This window comes from Pangasianodon hypophthalmus, chromosome 25, assembly GCF_027358585.1.
Source record: "Pangasianodon hypophthalmus isolate fPanHyp1 chromosome 25, fPanHyp1.pri, whole genome shotgun sequence".
Classification (NCBI taxonomy): domain Eukaryota; kingdom Metazoa; phylum Chordata; class Actinopteri; order Siluriformes; family Pangasiidae; genus Pangasianodon; species Pangasianodon hypophthalmus.
The window spans coordinates 260,120-282,500 of NC_069734.1; the positions used below are offsets into that span (position 1 = coordinate 260,120).

Here is a 22,381-nt window from a genome sequence, read left to right on the forward strand (position 1 = left end):
TAAACACATTGTGTTCATTTATTTTTATTTTTATATTTCAGCTTTTACACAGACGCCTCCAAAAGAAATTCCAGCAGGACATTCGATGTTTCTCAAACATTGTTTTCTGTTTTTAAGGGTGACAACTGCTCGAAAACAGCTTTTTTAAAAAAAAACAAAACTATTGAATCAGAACTGTACAACAGCAGAATCTAACCAAATGAAGGAACTTTACAGCAGACGCTGTTTAAAGAGACACACAATAAAACATAACAAACTCTCATGTTCTGGACATGTTTATACTGTAGGCTCTGTAGGACATTAGCACCGAACAGCTGCACACTGCTGCTTTAAATGTGCTTTAGAAACAACAAGAGTCCTCAAATAATATTCCTGATAATATTCCTGACAATATTCCTGATAGTATTCCTGATAGTATTCCTGATAATATTCCTGACAATATTCCTGATAGTATTCCTGATAGTATTCCTGATAATATTCCTGACAATATTCCTGATAGTATTCCTGATAGTATTCCTGATAGTATTCCTGACAATATTCCTGATAGTATTCCTGATAGTATTCCTGAAGTCTGATCAGCAGAAGTCTGTAGAAGAGGAAAGACGAGGTGTCTTTGAGAAAAGACGAACTCTGGTGAAGGTGAAGCTTCCCGCTAATGTGTTTTTCAGCATTCTCCACGCTGCATATATCTAAAATGAAATGAAGGTGTGTTGTGTAGCGCAGCAGGAGAGTAAACTGATATTAAGAGCACAGCGTGGAGCACGGCCGGATCTCAGGATATAATACACACTTCTCTTTGGATTAGGCTTCGCAGCTGGGAGGGGACGAGGAGGAGAGAGCGATAAATGATGAAAGAGGAGAAGAAGGACTTTTAAGCCAGACTTTATTAAGTAATAGAGAGTGTAATGTAGAGCCTGGTGTCAGGAACTCTAAATTACTGCTCACAACACAAAATACGGCTGCTTTATACCACACACACACACACACACACACACACACACAATAATATAACATAAGCTCAAGCAAGGTTAAACACACACACACACACACACACACACAATAATATAACATAAGCTCAAGCAAGGTTAAACACACACACAGAAGAAAGAAGGAAAACAGAAATTTATATTTCCACAGACGCTGAGGTGCTGAACAACACAACAGCCCTTAAACACCATAACACACTTTTCTCCTCTCAATCCGAACACCACCAGCAAACTTCCTGGTTTTGTGGAGATTCTGAGTTTCTGAGTTTCTCAGTGACGCTAACATCCAAACGAAGGAAGACAAAAAAAACCTGGAGAAACTCCACAGACAGAGAGAAACTTGAGTTCTAATATTGCTCCATGTTTAAGGGCTTTTTGTAAAAAGTTTCATTTCCGAAGACACGAAATGCAAAATTTCATATGAAAAGAAAAACTACATTTTCAAAATATCAGCAACACGGAGATTTCACTGCGTGTTCTGTAAGAAATATTCAAAAATGAAAAACTCTAACAGTTCAGTTCTCTTTATTTAATTATGTTTTATCCCCATTATCAAATCAACTGAATCAAACTTGCGTAATACTTTCAACAATTGACAAATTAGCTAGCTAACTTTGTTTAACCTAGAGCTAGTTTGTGTTTTTTGCCAATATCGCTAACATTAGCAAGCTAGATAGTATTATTTATCATTAGCTAGTTAGCTTTGATTGGGGATCATTTCGTACATTAGCTATATCGTTTGGCATTTTCCTATTTCTGCTCGTTTGTTTTGTTTGGTGAAGTCTCTAGCGTTAGCTAGATAGCACTGGAGATATTTTCTAATGTTCTTACTTTCTTACTTTAGATAAATAATTTTGTTTTCCTCTGTATGCTAGCTTGCTCTGTTTGCGCATAGCACTGTGGGGAAAATTCAAATATTACCTAGCTAGCTTAGCGTGGGGGATAAATATTTATAGTAGTATATTTAAGTAATTATTTAAGTATAATAAAGATTTAAGTAGTTAACATTGTTGTAAGATGTGGATGATTTCCTAATAATTAAAAAATAAATCTGAGCTTCAGTTTGTCTGAAAGCCATTAATGATTTATCTTTAATGAGACGGAGTTCTCTGTCAAAACAAACTCCTCGTATATGAAACAGTGATTCTGATTCTAACAGAAATGTCTAACGCTCGTTATTTCCGTCCAGCAGCTGAGAAAATTCTTCACCACCACGTCAGTTTCACTCTCAGTGCGATGAATCCATTATGAAGTAATTGTGTTTAAAGCTGCAGCACTGATTAATTATAGTGAAGTGTGTGTGTGACAGTCTCAGGTACATCCGGCTCTCAGTGTCTCAGCACACACACACACACACACACACACGCACACACACACACGCACACACACACGTACGCGAGTGTAGAACACGTCGTGTTGTGTGATGGAGCATCACCGAGCCGAGCCTGAGCGCAGACACGGTGACCGTTCCAGCCGAGACAGAGCATCTGAGAGCTCATTAAAACGTCCCACAGCGCTGCTGCAGAGTCGCATCCCTGAGGAACAACGCCGTAGTGCTGATTAATAAACGTCACAACTGCAGCTCTCACACCACAAACACCAACCGCTCGGGAATTAGCCTGTACAGCGCCGCGGCAGCAGAACAAACACCACAGCATACAAACAAGGACAAGCTGAAAAAAACTGAAAAAACTGCAGAAAGTCAAAAAAAAGAGACAAAGAAAATCTCTGTCTCGTTTCAGTTAATTTTAAAGTTGGCAAGTCTGAAATAAAATCTATTTTAATTTTCCTTTTCACTTCTAATGAATTCACAAACATTAGCCGTTAGCTGGCTAGCTAACAAGCTCTCAGGAGAAGGCAGCAGGTGTGTATGCACTGAAGCAGATTTTTATCAGTAAGAAAGTTTTTGTTGTTTGTTCAGAAATTTCAGAAATAGCATCTATTCTGTATATTCATCTCTGTATGAGTTTGTTAATTATCCGGGAGGCTTAACGCTAACCGCGCTCCCAGCAGGCAGGCAGACTCTAAGTTATAAATTAGCCGCTAGCATTAAAAAGCAGCGGTCATGTGAGAGAGACGAGGAGGAGAAGCGAGACACTAATTCCCCTCGCTGAATTAATTTCAATTTGTTACAGACCATAATAAGCAGAAAGAGCCCATTGTGCTCATTCTCTTATTATTTTATGATCTATAGGCCGGCGTTCTGCCCAGAAACCGAGAGAGAAAATGATCTTGGGACTATTTCTGGCTCACGTACAGTTACACTAATTAATCTGCACGGAACCTCTTACAGAGACGTGGAGACAGAATACAGAGAAATACTGACGAGTCCAAATGTCTGAATAATCACCAAACGCTCAAAAATCTAATCCTAAATTATAATGTTTTACATGAGAACATTCAGGGACAGTCAAGAACCATGAGGAACATTGAGGAACCATCAGGAACCGTCAGGAACATTCAGAAACCATCAGGAACCATGAGTAACATTCAGGAACCATCAGGAACCATGAGTAACACTCAGGAACAGTCAGGAACCATGAGTAACATTCAGGAACCATCAGGAACCATGAGTAACACTCAGGAACAGTCAGGAACTAAGTCAAGTGGTTCTTTATTGTGATCTCAACCATGTACAATGTGCAGTGAGATGAAAAAACTTTTCATCTCAATTCCCAGACCCATGATGTAACACACACACACACACACGTCATCCACAGCACTGACAGGAGGTGACGTGCAGTAAGAATACAGAAGCATGGAGGCAGAGGGTGATGGGAAACAGTGCAGCAACAGAGCTGCAACCCGAAATGAAATGAAATTTAAAGTGGCAGTGCAGTATGGAGGTTGTGAAGAAGTACAAACAAACAACAATCTAGAAAAGTTTAAAAACAGCCAGGAACAGTGTAGAACCATCAAGAACAATCTAGAACCATCAGGAACAATGTAGAACCATCAGGAACAGTGTAGAACCATCTGGAACAGTGTAGAACCATCTGGAACAGTGTAGAACCATCAGGAACAGTGTAGAACCATCTGGAACAGTGTAGAACCATCAAGAACAATCTAGAACCATCAGGAACAATGTAGAACCATCTGGAACAGTGTAGAACCATCAGGAACAATGTAGAACCATCTGGAACAGTGTAGAACCATCTGGAACAGTGTAGAACCATCAGGAACAGTGTAGAACCATCTGGAACAGTGTAGAACCATCAGTCTAATACTGTAGATGTGTTTTGAGGTATAAAAGACAGAACTGTCTCCTATTTCAGCAGTTAAACTGTAAATAGACGATGCATCATCAGATACAGCAACATACAGGCAGATTTATTACTGAAGGATAGACAGAAATGTCCTGAGTTTCAGTCTCACTGTGATTTCTGCTTCTCTGAGCTCAGCGTTCAGTCAACACCATTAATATGCAGGTCCTGAACCCAGTGTGTGTGTGTGTGTGTGTGTGTGTGTGTGTGTGTGTTGAGCCATGGCTGCTTCCATCATCGGCGGCACAATGAGTCTCCACTAATGAAAATCCACACACACCCATACAGCTTTATAGCCTTACACACACACACGCACACACACACTCTCACACACACACGCACACACACACTCTCACACACACACACACACACACACACACTCACACACACACACACACACACACACACACTCACACACACTGTGAAGAAGACAAATGCACATACCTGGAGACATCAATGCACAACAAATTGCTCCTTTATTCATGCCAGACTGCACACACACACACACACACACACACACACTCGCACACACACACTCACACACGCACACACGCACACACACACACTCACCGCCAAGGAGAAAGATGGCTCAGTTTCAGCCTAATATCGAACTGAATACAGAACTACATCACCTCCACCATCTCCATCACCTGCACCATCTCCATCACCTGCACCATCACCTGCACATTTTTGTGTCCAAATGCATATTGGAGGAAACCTACTGAATACCCACAATGCACTGCACATGTAGAGGCTACTGAATACCCACAATGCACTGCGGCGTGTGAATGGGGTGTGTGGTTTGGAACATGGTGCTGAAATTAATTTTACACTGATATGAAAATACACAACCATCACATCTGTAGAACCACAAATTACAATTTGCTGCCAAACCCGAGCATAAATCATACACAACCTCTGTGTGCGTGTGTGAGTGTGTGTGTGTGTGTGTGTGCGTGTGTGTGTGTGTGTCGATGCTGGGCCGATGCCAAAATCTATTTTAGCTAAAAGCATGAATCACTAAGTGCTGCTTGTGCTGCATTTCTAGTTCACATATTCATCACACACTCACACACACACACACGCACACACACACACTCACACACACACACTCACACACACTCACACACAGACACGCACTCACACACACACTCACACACACACACACACACACACACACGCACTCACACACACACACGCACTCACACACACACTCACACACACACACACACGCACTCACACACACACTCACACACTCACACACACACACACACACACACACACACACACACGCACTCACACACACACACACACACTCACACACACACAGCAGCTGTGACAACACGAGCTGTTTGTTTGAAACACAGTGCTGGACATTAGTGCAGTGGACGGATGGCATCTGTTGCCCGTTGATTCTTCTAAAAAACTCAAATACAAATAAAAACATGGGACAAAATTCTGTGGAAAATAAATATTAACACTGAGGCCCAGTGCATTGTGGGATTGTTTCAGGGTTAGTCCAGGGTTAGGCTCCACCCACAAACTACAGAGTGTCTGATATCTTTAGTACACTTTTCTGGCCATGAGCTTCAGAATGTTGAATCTGATTGGCTCTCAGCAGTTCTGTACACTTTTAGCAAGAAAACGTGTTTTTAGTAATTAATAAATTCAGTGTGTGTGCGCGTGTGTGTATGTGTGTGTGTGTGTGTGTGTGTGTGTATGTGTGTGTGTGTGTGTGTGTGTGTGTGTGTTCCAGTATGTCCCCAAGTGATTTATTGCTCTTACACCACAGCAATTTACCAGCAATTACAATTTTTATTTATTAAGGAATGAAAATCAAAATCCACTTTATCCACTTTTGGTTACATTTAACGTTGTGGAACGTCAGTGAAACCAGTTAGTTCCTGCTGTCGCTTACGTTATAGCAGCTATAAACACTCTTTACTCTCTCTTCAGGTTAATGAGACCATCCTGAAGATTACAGCTTTACTTCTGTCTGTCGTGTCAATCAAATGGCCTTGTTCTGTGAAAGTGTGGGTTAAAGATCGCCGCTCTATGTGACGTGTGTAGTTGTGTGTAGTAGTTTGTAGTTGTGTATAGTAGTGTGTAGTTGTGTGTAGTAGTTTGTAGTTGTGTGTAGTAGTGTGTAGTAGTGTGTAATAGTGTGTAGTAGTTTGTAGTTGTGTATAGTAGTTTGTAGTTGTGTATAGTAGTGTGTAGTTGTGTATAGTAGTGTGTAGTTGTGTGTAGTAGTGTGTAGTAGTGTGTAATAGTGTGTAGTTGTGTGTAGTTGTGTATAGTTGTGTATAGTAGTGTGTAGTAGTGTGTAGTTGTGTGTAGTTGTGTGTAATAGTGTGTAGTAGTGTGTAGTTGTGTATAGTAGTGTGTAGTTGTGTATAGTAGTTTGTAGTTGTGTGTAGTTGTGTATAGTAGTGTGTAGTTGTGTGTAGTAGTTTGTAGTTGTGTGTAGTAGTGTGTAGTAGTGTGTAGTTGTGTGTAGTTGTGTATAGTAGTGTGTAGTTGTGTATAGTAGTGTGTAGTTGTGTATAGTAGTGTGTAGTTGTGTGTAGTAGTTTGTAGTTGTGTGTAGTAGTGTGTAGTAGTGTGTAATAGTGTGTAGTTGTGTGTAGTTGTGTATAGTTGTGTATAGTAGTGTGTAGTAGTGTGTAGTTGTGTGTAGTAGTGTGTAATAGTGTGTAGTTGTGTGTAGTTGTGTATAGTTGTGTATAGTAGTGTGTAGTAGTGTGTAGTTGTGTGTAGTTGTGTATAGTAGTGTGTAGTAGTGTGTAGTTGTGTGTAGTAGTGTGTAATAGTGTGTAGTTGTGTGTAGTTGTGTATAGTTGTGTATAGTAGTGTGTAGTTGTGTGTAGTTGTGTATAGTTGTGTATAGTAGTGTGTAGTAGTGTGTAGTTGTGTATAGTAGTGTGTAGTTGTGTGTAGTTGTGTGTAGTTGTGTGTAGTAGTGTGTAGTAGTGGATTTCTTGTGTTAGAGGGTTAAACACTGATCTTATGCACAGCTACATCTTTCTCACAGCCTCTCACTTTATAGCAGAAACTTTATTCCTCTTATTCTTAATGACTAACAGCCGCTTTAGGAGAACTGAGAGATGCTGACGCTCCTGTCTAACACCGGAACCTCCCCGTAAAGCCACTGTGTAGATACTGCATACACAACCTTTTATAGCATGTAGCGTACACAGTGTTTAAACCTACAGCTTCGTACAGATATTGTGAAGGACGTAAATGAACTTCTCTACACTGTGTCCTGGTTCAGAACTGAAACACACTTCACTGGGGTTTTATGTCGTGCATCTAAACAAAATTTCCCACAATAATGATGAATGGGAAAAGCTACATAGCCTGCAAAATGATTTAGCAATAAAAACTGTAAACATTGTGATTGCATAAGTATTCACCCCCTCACTGTGAAACCTCCACATGGACTACCTGCACTCAGTGCTATGATGTATCTTCATTGTGTTATACTGCGGCTCTTGCGTTTCCAGCAGCATTGTTTACATTCATCACTACAGCGAGACAGCGACTCATCCTTCACACCTCTCTAACTGTTATTACTTTATTTATAGTTAATATAAGTTATATATAAAGTTATATATTAAATAAGTATTTTCTGCCCCTTCATAGTGATGTATTTATGACACAGTTTGAAGACTTTCTCCAGCTCAGTAAAAGTCTGTCACAAACAGAAGCTCTTCCAGATAGCAGCTATAAAACCCTGCCTTTGTGAGTGAAGTGAAAGAACCGGAACCACGTGTCCACTTCAAAACAAGTCCAGGAGAGAATTCAGTCAGGGTTTGGGTATAAAAGAAATATTCCAAACTCTGATCATCTAAAAGGGTGAATACGTATGATTTCTGCTTTTTGATTTACTCAACATTAGACATGTATGAAGCAGATAATAAAAATCTCAACGAAGATTTCAGTTCCAGAATGTAAAACTACACAATGTGGAAAAGTTCAGGGGCGTGAATATTTACTGCAGGTTCAGTGTTTACTTCTACTGAACACACTCTGCTCAGGCCTGTGTGTGTGTGTGTGTGTGTGTGTAAGGCTTTCAGATTAATATGTTTCAGGTTAATGGATTGAGTTTATTTTCTTTCTTTTCATTTCTCTTCAGTCAGAACAAACACACACTGCATTCTGGTTCTCCAGCATTCCTTAATGGATGGATGGTTACCATGGTGACAGATACATTCTACAAAAAAAGCTGCACTTCCTGTATGGTCTGCAGAGCTGAACAACACAACATCAGATAGGATTCTCATGCTCTCCTCAGACTTTCTCCCCATGCTGTCCCCTCACGCTGTCTCCTCACGTTCTCCTCACGCTGTCTACACGTTCTCCAAATGCTCTCTTCATGCTCTCCACATGGTGTCTTCATGTTCTCCACACACTCTCCACGCTGTTTCTTCACACTCTCCACACGTTCTCCACACACTCTCCTCATGTTCTCCACACACTCTCCACGCTGTTTCTTCACACTCTCCTCATGTTCTCCACACACTCTCCTCATGTTCTCCACACACTCTCCACGCTGTTTCTTCACACTCTCCACACGTTCTCCACACACTCTCCTCATGTTCTCCACACACTCTCCTCATGTTCTCCACACACAGCAGTGTGGTGTTTTTATCTACAGAAGACAATTATGAAAAGAAATTTAAATTAAGGAAATTTAATTAAATGAATTTAAAGCCTTGAATGCAGTGACATTTTAATATTTTCTCCCACAAGGTCTTAAACATGTAACACTGTGATCGCGTCACTTCCTGTTTTCGAATTGTTTTGCCGGGAGTTTCTTGCCTGCATCGGCGTCTTAACTATACTGTTTCTTTCTTTTTTTAAATCAATAATATCGCGCTATCGTTTTCATCTGTTGTATTTTTCACGTTCTCTTCTACCGTATTTTCATTTTTTTTTCTCTCGAAGTGCGCTTTTGTATTTTGTCAAGACAGCGAGCGGAGGCCATTCACACCGGATCCACGCCGTCTACAATAATATCAACAAATCTTCGACTAAGGTGCGTTAAACAACATGTCTAACATTCAGCTTGTTCAGTGTGTTGAGTGCAGGATGTTTAGTCACTCTTCCTCCGTCGTTAGTAATAGCTTTATTTGTGATAAATGCATGTTAGTTAGCTCTCTGACGGAGAAGATTGCTGCATTAGAGGTGCGCATCCAGTCTCTAGAGAGAGTTAGTGAGAGCGAGAGCAGCGTAGTTTCTGTAGGGGAAAGTCTGGATGCCTTAGGCGGAGTTAGTAATCCCCCAACTCCGGCATTAGAGCCCTCACAGCGGGGCGAATGGGTGACGACTCGGCGGCATAATCGCAAAGCCAAAGCTAACGCTAAGGCTCGCCCACAGGAGCACCACTCCTCTCCGCTTCACGTGTCCAACAGGTTTGCTCTCCTCAGTGAAGCACCCGCTGAGAAACCTGAAAGAGCTCTGGTTATAGGTGACTCTATCTTGCGGCACGTGAAATTAGCTAGGCCTTTAGGGGCACCAGCAGCTTTAGTTAGGTGTATACCGGGAGCCAGGGCGCCGGACATAGCAGGTAATCTTAGGGTCTTAGGCAAGCACAGGTTCTCAAAGATAGTTATTCATGTAGGAGCTAATGATATACGCCTTCATCAGTCTGAGGTTACTAAGATTAACTTGGTAGAGGTGTGTAAATTAGCGAAGGCGATGTCCGATGCTGTAGTATGCTCTGGCCCCATCCCAATGCGGCATGGCGATGTAGCTTACAGCAGGTTATGGTCGCTGAACTGCTGGATGTCCAGGTGGTGCTCCGAAAACAATGTGGGCTTTATAGATAATTGGACTAACTTTGAGGGCAAGGCTGGCCTGTTAGGGCGGGACGGTGTCCATCCCACTCGGGAAGGTGCTGCTCTCATTTCTTGCAGCATAGCACATAGTCTCAGAACAGGCCTAGTTAATCGGTGACAATCCAGGGCCAAGGCCAGGGAGCAGACAAGCAGGCTAAACCGACCGTCTGCTAGCTGCACTGAGTCGTCACTTAGGTTCCACCGTATTGAGACTGTGTCTGTTCCCCGAGCTAAACAAAATTATAGACATACTCAGACAGTTTGTTTTAGTAATCTAATTAACATAAAATTAAACCATACCGAATGCATAGCCAGCACCGTTGATCTGAAGCTAGGACTGTTGAATATTAGATCTCTTACGTCTAAAGCGCTTATTGTTAATGAAACCATTACTGATCAGGAGTTTGATGTACTGTGTTTAACAGAAACGTGGATTAAACCAAACGAGTTTGTAGCATTAAATGAAGCTAGTCCTCCCGGGTACAGTTACATACATCAGCCCCGTCTAACTGGCAAAGGAGGAGGCGTCGCAGTCATTTATAATGATAATCTAGCCGTCACACAAAAACCTAGTCATAAATTCAACGCATTTGAAGTTCTTTATTCTAACATAACATACGTAGCCACTAAAAATAAGTCTACCCAGGTGATTCCAGTAATTATTATTTACAGACCCCCAGGGCCATATTCTGAATTCCTGTGTGAATTTGCGGATTTCATCTCTAACCTGGTTGTTTCTTTAGACAAGGCATTAATTGTTGGAGACTTTAATATTCATTTTGATAATCCAGATGACCCTCTGAGAACAGCAGTTGTGTCCATTCTAGATTCTGTAGGGGTTAATCAGAATGTAATAGGACCCACCCATAGTGGTGGTCACACTCTTGATTTAATACTAACATTCGGATTAAATATAGAAAATATAGTCTCATGTCCACAGTCTGAAGCTATCTCAGATCATTACCTCATCTCATTTAAAATGTGTATTAATCATAGTATATGCACCTTGCCACGTCACCATGTCAAACGTACGTTCACGTCAACAACTGCACAAAGTTTTATCAGTAATCTCCCAGATTTATCAACCATGATTGGATCACCGTCTGATCCCGAACAACTTGACCAGGCAACTGAATGTTTAGAATCAACGTTCTGCAACTCGCTAGATAAGGTAGCTCCACTTAAAAGAAAAATAATTAGGGAGAAAAAGCTAGCACCCTGGTATAGCGATCACACACGAACTTTAAAACAGACCACTCGAAAACTAGAACGTAAATGGCGTCAAACTAACTTGGTAGTATTTCAAATAGCATGGAAGGAGAGCCTATTGAGCTATAAGAAAGCTCTTAGTGCTGCTAGATCAATGTATCTCTCCACCCTAATTGAAGATAACAGAAATAATCCTAGATTCTTATTTAATACTGTAGCAAAATTAACTAGGAATAAGACCACAATAGAAACACGCACACAATCATTATATAGCAGCGATGACTTCATGAATTTTTTCAATGGTAAAATTGAAAATATCAGGCTAGAAATTCAGACTATTAATTTAAAACCGGACAGTTCTATAACTAACCCTGTAGATGATAATATGATAATATTAGATAAACAACTACAACGCTTTAGTCCCCTTGAAGAGACTGAACTAATTTCACTAATTTCATCATCAAAATCATCAACCTGTATGCTAGATCCTTTACCTACTTGTTTCCTCAAACAGATAATTCCTGAAACAATCAAACCTCTTTTAAAGATAATCAGTTCTTCCCTTAGCATTGGCTATGTACCTAAATCTTTTAAATTAGCAGTTATCAAGCCCCTGATTAAAAAACCTGACCTCAATCCCTGTCAACTGTCCAACTACAGGCCAATATCAAACCTCCCCTTTATTTCCAAGGTCCTTGAAAAGGTTGTAGCACAGCAGCTATGCTCATACTTACATAGGAATAACATTCATGAAATGTATCAGTCAGGATTTAGGCCTCATCATAGCACAGAGACAGCACTGGTAAAAGTTGTAAATGACTTACTACTGGCCTCTGATCAGGGTTGTGTCTCCTTGCTGGTGCTGCTTGACCTTAGTGCAGCTTTTGATACCATTGATCATGCTATTCTCCTCAATAGACTAGAAAATGTAGTAGGCATTAAGGGAACAGCCCTTTCCTGGCTCAGGTCTTATTTGACTGATCGTTATCAGTTTGTAAACGTAAATGGTGACTTCTCTTCTCATGCTAAGGTAAAGTTTGGTGTTCCGCAAGGCTCTGTTTTAGGCCCACTGCTCTTTTCTTTATATATGCTACCTCTGGGCAAAATTATTCGTAAGCATGGTATTAGCTTCCACTGTTACGCTGATGACACACAGTTGTATGTTTCAGCAAAGCCAGATGACAGACACCAGCTTAATAAAGTTGAGGAATGTGTAAAAGACATTAGAAACTGGATGCTTATTAACTTTCTCTTACTTAATTCTGACAAGACAGAAGTACTTGTACTAGGACCACATGCAGCTAGAAGTAAGCTTTCTGATTACATAATAACTCTGGATGACCTTTCCGTTTCATCATGTGCAGCAGTAAAAGACCTTGGTGTGATTATCGACTCTAGTCTTTCTTTTGAAGCTCATGTAGATAATATAACTAGGATTGCTTTCTTTCATCTCAGAAATATTGCTAAAATAAGAAATATATTGTCGCTACACGATGCAGAAAAATTAGTTCATGCTTTTGTTACCTCTAGGTTGGATTATTGTAATGCCTTACTGTCTGGATGTTCCAGTAGATGCATAAACAAGCTCCAGTTAGTCCAGAATGCAGCAGCGAGAGTCCTTACTAGAACCAGAAGATATGACCACATCACCCCTATCTTATCCACACTGCATTGGCTCCCAATCAAATTTCGTATTGATTATAAAATACTACTATTGACCTATAAAGCACTAAATGGTCTCGCGCCACAGTACCTGAGCGAACTTTTGGTCTTTTATGATCCGTCACGCCTACTCAGATCAAAAGATGCAGGCTATTTGTTGGTACCTCGAATAATGCGGGCTACAGCTGGGGGTAGAGCTTTCTCATACAAAGCCCCACAGTTATGGAACAGCCTTCCACTTAGTGTTCGGGGCTCAGACACAGTCTCAGTGTTTAAGTCTAGGCTGAAAACATATTTGTTTAGTCAAGCCTTTTGTGAATAGTTTTCTTAGGTACAGGGGCAGGTCTGGAGGGTTTCACAGGCATAGAGTGTTGTGGTGAAATGGGATGTTTGGATGCTGTCGCCCCCCCACTCTCACACGTTCACTCAGGTTTGTCGACGGTGGAGTGGCTGGCTGCCTTATGTCCCAGGGTGCCCTCATGTCTGTGTTAGCTTCTGGCTCTCCCTTTCAGTTATGCTGTCATAGCTAGTCTTGCCGGAGTCCCTGCTTGCACTCTGCATGCAAAGTACATCGTGCTTAACCATTAGAGGACAAAAGCTCACCTAACAATCTCTTCCTTTCTCTCCATCTCTCTCTCTCCCTCACTCTCTGTCGAGCTACACATGCTACTTCTGAGATGCCAATGATGCCAGTGATCCTGACCCCTTCTGCTCCTCCTCGCTGCCTGACCCATCCTGATGCCCTACTTCTGGTTGGAGTTCTCATCGGTTGAGTTCGCTCGCTGCTGCTGGGGGTGGCCCCATATGGACTGCCTGAAGAACTGTTTGGATTGCTGGGGATGGTGCCACCTGGGGGCTGTGGAGATGGCTTGGGGATCACATATGGGGAGCTGTACTGTAATGGCTTGGGACTGCGATTGCTGTAGTGGCTTTGGGGCTGCAGTTGCCACGAGCAGCTTCGTACTCAGGACTCCATCAGTGGACAGTGGATAGATTTTAACCAGCCGGACCTCTTGCAAATACTGCGATGAATTTATTGGTTGCACAATTGCACTATTTGTCCATATAGTACACAATAGAAGGGATTTATTTATAATTGCACTATCCGTTGCACCCAGATGAGGATGGGTTCCCTTTTGAGCCTGGTTCCTCTCAAGGTTTCTTCCTCATATCATCTCGGGGAGTTTTTCCTTGCCACCGTCGCCACTGGCTTGCTCATTAGGGATAAATTCACAGTGATAAATTTAAATATTTACAATATATTTTTGTGAATCCATTTATTTCTGTAAAGCTGCTTTGTGACAATGTCCATTGTTAAAAGCGCTATACAAATAAAATTGAATTGAATTGAATTGTGATGCTAATTGAAGAGCCGTGTTTGTGTGTGTGTGTGTGTGTGTGTGTGCGCGTGTGTGTGAGAGAGATGGATTTGTCTTCACAGTGTTGCTTATTAAAGCCCGTATATTTCCACAGAGACTGTGTGTTTGCCGAGGCGACAGAGTGAAATGCAGTAAAGTCGTGTTTTCTCTGTGATGCATGAAGAAGTGCAGAAACAGTGACAGCTGCTTAGCGAAGTTTTCTGCTTAGTTAAAAAAATAAACTCGAAGTCTGCCGTGTCACAGTAACCACATAAACCTCGGCCTGGTGGGATTTAAATCCATCTGCAGCTCGACAAACACAAAACAGTAGAAAACACAGACTCTATCTCCACCGTCTCCACGTTCATGTTCATCTTATTACATCATCACTGAAGTGTTGAGCTGAACACACTTAATCATCACGGGTTTTACATAAACATTTATAGAAAAATTATGACGTTCAGCCATATAATTAAATCACACATGATATTGTAATTCATTTCTTCTGTTAAAGGTTTGATCTCAGAAATGATCTGTAACTGTTAGATTCGACAATCTTGGGCAGGAACTTGGGAAGAGTTCCCTGTATGCAGTGCCCCTTCCCCAACACAACCAATACAACCACCCCACATCCCGCCCCACCACACAAAGCCCCGCCCCACCACACACCACCCACCCCTCAAAGCCCCGCCCCACCACACAAAGCCCCGCCCCACCACACACCACACACCCCTCAAAGCCCCGCCCCACCACACAAAGCCCCGCCCCTCAAAGCCCCACCCCACCACACACCACACACCCCTCAAAGCCCCGCCCCACCACACAAAGTCCCGCCCCACCACACACCACCCACCCCTCAAAGCCCCGCCCCACCACACAAAGCCCCGCCCCTCAAAGCCCCACCCCACCACACACCACACACCCCTCAAAGCCCCGCCCCACCACACAAAGTCCCGCCCCACACCACAAAGCCCCGCCCCACCACACACCCCTCAAAGCCCCGCCCCACCACACACCACACACCCCTCAAAGCCCCGCCCCACCACACACCCCTCAAAGCCCCACCCCACCACACACCACACACCCCTCAAAGCCCCGCCCCACCACACAAAGTCCCGCCCCACCACACACCACCCACCCCTCAAAGCCCCGCCCCACCACACAAAGCCCCGCCCCTCAAAGCCCCACCCCACCACACACCACACACCCCTCAAAGCCCCGCCCCACCCCACAAAGCTCCACCCCACAACACCCCACTCTGCCCCACAACACCCTACAAAACATGTACAGTTTTCAAAGAATGTTTCTATTTCTATTTTTATTTACTATTTACTCTACTTTTATTACTAGTAACTCATCACATTTATTGATTGTTATCTCCAATGTTTTCGACTGTCTTGAGCAACTACCACATGAGTTTCCTTGGGGATCAGTAAAGTTTATCTTATGGCACATCCATCATGAGTGTTTGAGTCTCGGTGCTGTGCAGAAGCTAATCTTACCTCAGGCAACTTTTCTCCTCACACACTCGTCCACCAAATCATCAAAGTTTAGCTCTTTAACAGCTCCATCTAACTGCCTGTACTGACCACATGTTGAGTCTTCTTTGGTTCATTTCAGTTCAGAGTTCGTTTTTAATCCGAGTCTTTACAGAAAAATGAACATTCTTTGGTTTATCCTTCCTTTTTAAGGTTTCTTTCGCTCAGTGTGTGTTCACACGTATCCATGATTTTTTCATCTGTTTATTTCCATAAGAAAGACATGTGTATCTCTGTAACATACTGGGCCAAAGGTCAAAGGTCAAAGGTGGATGGAGTTGTGAGTTCAATCCAAATCAACAGACAAACCCAGAAATAGACTATTGATCATAAAATAACAAAAAAATAAAAAGGAAATAAATAGATCAGAAAAAGGAAAAGTTATAAACAGGAACAGAATGAGAAAAAAAATCTCAGAACTCTCACACATTAACATTACAAAGCCTCACAGAGAACAACTCAACATGGACCGGTGTTCATACACACAAACACACACGCACACACTAACACACACACTAACACACACACACAGATAATGAGCAGGAAATGAAAGACGTGTGATGTTGGGGTTTGGGGGTGCTGTGTGTATAGAGTTCAATTCAATTCAGTTCAATTTTATTTGTATAGCACTTTTAACAGTGGACATTGTCACAAAGCAGCTTTACAGAAATAAAGATTCAAATTAAATTAAACCACAATCAATTTTAAATATGTGAATTTATCCCTAATGAGTGAGTCAGAGGTGACGGTGGTGAGGACAAACTCCCTGAGATGATATGAGGAAGAAACCTTGAGAGGAACCAGACTCAAAAGGGATCCATCCTCATCTGGGTGACACGGATAGTGCAATTATAAATCATTCCCTTCTGTAACTGTGTACTACATGGACAAATAGTGCAGTTGTGTAACCAGGAACTTCATTGCAGTTTTCACATGAAGTACCTAAGAAAAAACTATTCACTAAAGGCTTGACTAAACAAATATGTTTTCAGCCGAAACTTAAACACTTTGTGGCTTTGTAAGAGAAAGCTCTACCCCCTGCTGTAGCCTTCACTATTCAAGGTACCAACAAATAGCCTGCACCTTTTGATCGAAGTAGGCGTGGAGTGGTAGATCATAGAGTTGTGTGTATAGAGTTGTGTGTATAGTGTTGTGTGTATGGAGCTGTGTGTGTATAGTGTTGTGTGTAGTGTTGTGTGTATGGAGTTGTGTGTGTATAGTGTTGTGTGTATGGAGTTGTGTGTATAGTGAACGATGATCTACTTCTCTGAGGCGAGAGTGATGATGTACACACGCAGATTTAGCGCATCACGCTAAAATGGAGGCTATACACTTCCATTAGTTGTTAGCAACATTAGCATCATAGCTAAAGAAGTGAACTCCAGCCAGTGAGCAGCTCCAGGTTGTGTTTGTGGTGATGAGGTGATGTGTGTAATCAGTAATGCGTGACATTTTCACCCAGCGCTGCTTCTCTCCACCATCACGTCCACGTGAGAGATAATCCCGAGAAGCTGCGATGAAAACCTCTGCACTCGAGTCATTCTCACTTCAGCGGGACAATTTGTCTGTCTCGTTCCTCGCCGTGTGTTTTCCTGCTGACTCGCAGAGATATTTCATTATTTACTTTCTCGCTCAGAGCGCCGAGACTCGAGGCGGCCCCCTGCAGCGGCTGCACTTATTTTATTAAAATCCCTGCGCTGACACCAGCACTCGCTCGTATTTATTACTGCCTTCAATAAATAACATGGCTGCTTTATAAACACAAGAAGGATAAATTTAACGTTTACAAGCCCAGCTGGACGAGAGCCCGTGTGCTAGTTAAAGCGCCGACACTCTCCTCTGTGGAGTTTTATCTTTTATGGCTGCGTCCCAAACGCTAGTGTTCAATAGAAGTGCCCTTAGAATTAACACTAACAATAAGGAGTGTACAGAAACGCCGAGAGGTTCATCCGCTAACACTGCGTCACTCAGGAGGGAGTGTGTGTGTGTGTGTGTGTGTGTGACTCGCAGGTTAGTGTTTACCTGCAGGCCGCTGAACTCTCAGTATGAAGTCGTGTTATGCCAGAAGCTGAAGAGTTTCTGAGGTGCAGCAGATCCACAAGGTCGCAGTGTGAGAGGTCAAAGGTCAAAGTGGAGCAGATGGAGCTCAGTGCACTGACTCTGTAATACAGCAGAAGAAAAAGAAATCAGCAGGACACACAATCGCACAATCCAGTGCTGAGAGAGAGACAGAGAGACAGAGAGAGAGAGAGAGAGAGACAGAGAGAGAGAGAGACAGAGAGAGACAGAGAGACAGAGAGAGAGAGAGACAGAGAGAGAGAGAGACAGAGAGAGACAGAGAGACAGAGAGAGAGAGACAGAGAGAGAGAGAAACTGTAAACCATGACACTAGAACCAGGAATAATAATAACAAGAATTATTATTATTATTATTATTATTATTATTATTATTAAGTCATTGATTAATTACTTTATTAATATTTATGTACAATATTTCTGAGGCCTGATTGTTACATCTACACTTTCAAAAATGTGCCAAAAAGCTGAAAATATGTTTATATTTCAGAAAGTTCTTTAATGTTTGAGTTCAATGTATTAATGTAGCTGATGTTTGTTTATTTGTGTGTTTATTTCGCATTAATAAACTGTCGCCTGTTATGAGGTATGATTTCATTTTAGATCTTATTTCAGACATCACAATGTCCAAATTACAGAATTAATTCTATTAGTATTATATTAATTTATTTATATTAATAACAGGTAAAAAAATAAAATTAAAAGATTTAATTGTTGTTTTGATCACCTGGAAAGTTCTGATATAAAATAAATTCTCAAAGTTCTTCACATAAACTTCACAAAAGAAGATAAACCAGAGTTATGAAGCTGTTCAGAGCCAGAAGCAGCAGCAGCAGCAGCAGCAGTGGGATTAAACTTTAACCGGAAAAGATGCTCCTATAAATCTGCTGAGCTTCAGAGCAACAAACTGAAACAGATTCTAACACATTCTGATTAAAACACAAACATCCAGCACCTGTCCTCTACCTGAGTGTGTGTGTGTGTCGGAACACACACACTGACACACACACTCATACACACACACACTGTCACACACACACACACACACACTGTCACACACACACACACAGTCACACACACACACTGTCACACACACACACTGTCACACATACTTATACACAGACAAACACACATAAACTGACACACATACACACACACTGAAACTGACACACACACACTGACACACACACTGACACACACACACACTGACACACAAACTGACACACACACTGACACACACAATGACACACACACACACACACACACACTGAAACTGACACACACACACACACACACACACACTGACACACACGCACACACTGAAACTGACACACACACACTGACACACAAACTGACACACACACACACACTGACGCACACACACACACTGACACACACACACACACACTGACACACACACACACACTGAAACTGACGCAGATCAGGAAATGAGGTTTTCAGTGATATATGACATCATGTGATCACGGAGTGGGAGGAGCTTAAACACAGTGTGTTGTGTAGTTGTGTTGATTTCTGACATTTTTATTTTTTATCTGAAAATGACTTCATGACCAAAATCCTATTTTAAATGTCATTAACGTCTTTAGAACTGAATGTCAGCGTGTGTAATAAAGCAGTGTGTGACAGTGACACTTATTTTTATGGTTTTTATTCATTCTGAGCTCCACATCGAGTTTCTCGGAGGTGTGACGGAGATTCGTCTCTAATCAGCGCGTTAATGATGAAGTGTGTTTTCTCCCCGAGGACCTGAGTGACGTGGAGTTTACATCTCAGCACGCGTTTCTGATTTACTCAGCGTTTTATTATTATTAGTGTAGCGTAGTGTGCTGAGTCAGCAGCGTGTGTGTGTGTGTGTGTGTGTGTGTGCACATTTTTCTCCATGGCCATCCTCCTGAACACAGCGAGGTGAGAAACTGAACACACACACACACACACACACACACACACACACCCTCCAGGGAAATAAACACAGTTTAGAAACGATGAGTCTGTGTTGGGAGAAAAGTTTCTCAGTCGCATCATTAGAACTGCTTTAATACAGAAACTCTGTCAACTTTGTGTCAATGCAGCACACACACACCTACACACACACACACAGACACACACACACACACACACCCACACACACACACACACATACACACACACACAGACACACACACCTACACACACACACACACACACACACACAGACACACACACACACACACACACACACCTACACACACACACACACACACACACACACACACACACACAGACACACACACACACCCACACACACACACACACACACACACACAGACACACACACACACACCCACAGACACACACAGACACAGACACACACACACACTTCTACTCTATTTTATTTTAGTTTATTTCGTCTTGTGTTCTAACGTTTTGTCTGTTTAATTCACTGCTTTGTTTCAGTTGACTTTGTGTTCATGGAGTCAGACTTCTTTTATGTGAAATCTTACTTGGCCAATAAAATGTTATAGAACATAACAGAGTGTAAATCTCTCTCTCACACACACACACACACACACACACACAGGTTCATTATTTTCTTTGATTCTGATCAGACTTACTGCTGTATAAACACTCCTCATCAGTGTGTGTTAATGATTTATCCCATTAATTCTTTATTTCTACTGTTTACTGTGTTCGCAGCTCGACTCTTACACACACGTCATCTGTGTGATTTATTATTGTTTATTTCCTGCCTGATCGTGTCCTCGAGTTACATTTAGTGTTTATCTTTTTGTGACTTTACATCTAAATTAAAATCTAATTTTATTTGTATGTTTGTTTGTTTGTTTGTTTACTTTCATTTAAATTTAAAATCTCTGTACTTTACCTTAGAAGCTCAAATCAAAACTAATCACAGTAATGAAACAGTCAGTAATTATAAGTCTATGCAAATGAGGGTCTGTTAGATGCAGATACAGTATTTAATGACATAAGCCTAATTTACTTTAAAATTCATCACGTTCTTATTTATTGCCTTTAGATGCTAAAACGTAATTTAAAACAAATTAAGACTTTAAAGCTCCTTTAATCTGTATTAATATATCCTGTATATGTATTTATATCTCATTATTCCTGCTCACGCTTTAATGAGAACTGTTTTCTCTTTTCGCTTTGCTGTTTGTTGTTGTTGTTGTTGTTGTTGTTTGTCCAGATGGAGTTCTTCGCTAAACCGTTCCCATCTGCAGGACTGATCCACTGAGTCGCTCTCTGTAGAGACACAGACGAGTGAAAATCCCAGTTATGTGTCCGGATTACGGCTGATTTTGATGTGTGTGGATCTTTCTGAGTTTCTCACAGATGGCGGACGTCAAACAGGTCAAACTCAGATTTAAAAAAAAAAGCTGGATCTTTGACCAAAAGCAAAACGATGTTAAACTGTGATCAGTCATCAGAGCGCTTAAAGCAGCCGTGTGTGATTGGGGCTGTTAATGAAAACGTTCAAAATTCAGCTGTTATATGAACTAAAAACCTTCATTATGCAGCGATACTGAGGTTTATATTGCTTTAAATATTAAAATTTCACATTTCAGACCAAACGTTAACACAGTTCACAGATTTAACCTTCGGCGCTGGTGTTAGAGAGCACACAGTAACAATAAACCTCTCTGCACATTTACATAATAATCTCTCAGTAACGATTCTGTTATTTTACTAAAACATGCAAATTACTGAGCAATAAACAAAGTGTTTCGCTTCAGTTTCAGCCCTCGAGCGCTTTACTCCCGGCACTAGCTCCTCTCTTCTCCAGAATTTTCCTTTCTGACTCTCATCAGTGTTAATGTTTAGTGTTTATCACCAGTTTTCAGTAGAGTTCAGTTCTATATGACATGCTGTGAAATATATAGCGCACTTCACTATTAAAGTGGACCATAAGGGCAGGAAGTAGAAAAGCTACACGTTACTCCTGAGACACCGGTGATCCTGACTCCTTCTGCTCTCCGGACCTGCCTGATCCATCCTGATGCTCTACTCCTGCTTGGAGTTCTCATCACCTGGAGATCGCTCGCTGCTGCTGAGGATGGACTAAAATTGAAATAAAACTGAACTGAATTGAGTCTAGAACTCTTCAGGGTTCTCCGGTTCTAACCCTACAGCAGTGATTCCTGGTCAGAAACGGTTCTAAGAAGAACCTGATTAGAAATCTGAGGTCTGTGATGTCATCCATGATATTAATCTAAATATTGATCAATAATTTACTATTTAATTTAATAATTTAATAATTTACTAACTCATAGTTCAAAGGAAGCAATCCACTGAGGTTTTGTACTTATCTGCTCTTTGATTCTTAAGACAGAATACTATACATATCAGCATTTCTTTTTTTATTTTTATTGGTTTAACGTTTTATACAGTCACCTGACACACTGAGAGCCACAGCATCCTGTAGCCGTAT

The 22,381-nt window shown here is 41.5% G+C and overlaps 1 protein-coding gene across 1 annotated transcript; it reads left to right on the top strand.

Moving 5' to 3' along the window:
- Positions 1 to 9,033: 9,033 nt before the first annotated feature.
- Positions 9,034 to 14,315, top strand: LOC128317482 (uncharacterized). The gene has a single exon (XM_053229619.1). The coding sequence runs from the start codon at positions 9,305 to 9,307 to the stop codon at positions 10,208 to 10,210; it is 906 nt and encodes a 301-aa protein (XP_053085594.1). The 5' UTR covers positions 9,034 to 9,304; the 3' UTR covers positions 10,211 to 14,315.
- The last annotated feature ends 8,066 nt before the right edge of the window (positions 14,316 to 22,381 follow it).

What these genes read in the sequence shown, in the direction of transcription:
- LOC128317482 (XM_053229619.1), top strand. Translation starts at nt 9,305, where the DNA reads ATGTCTAACATTCAGCTTGTTCAGTGTGTTGAGTGCAGGATGTTTAGT.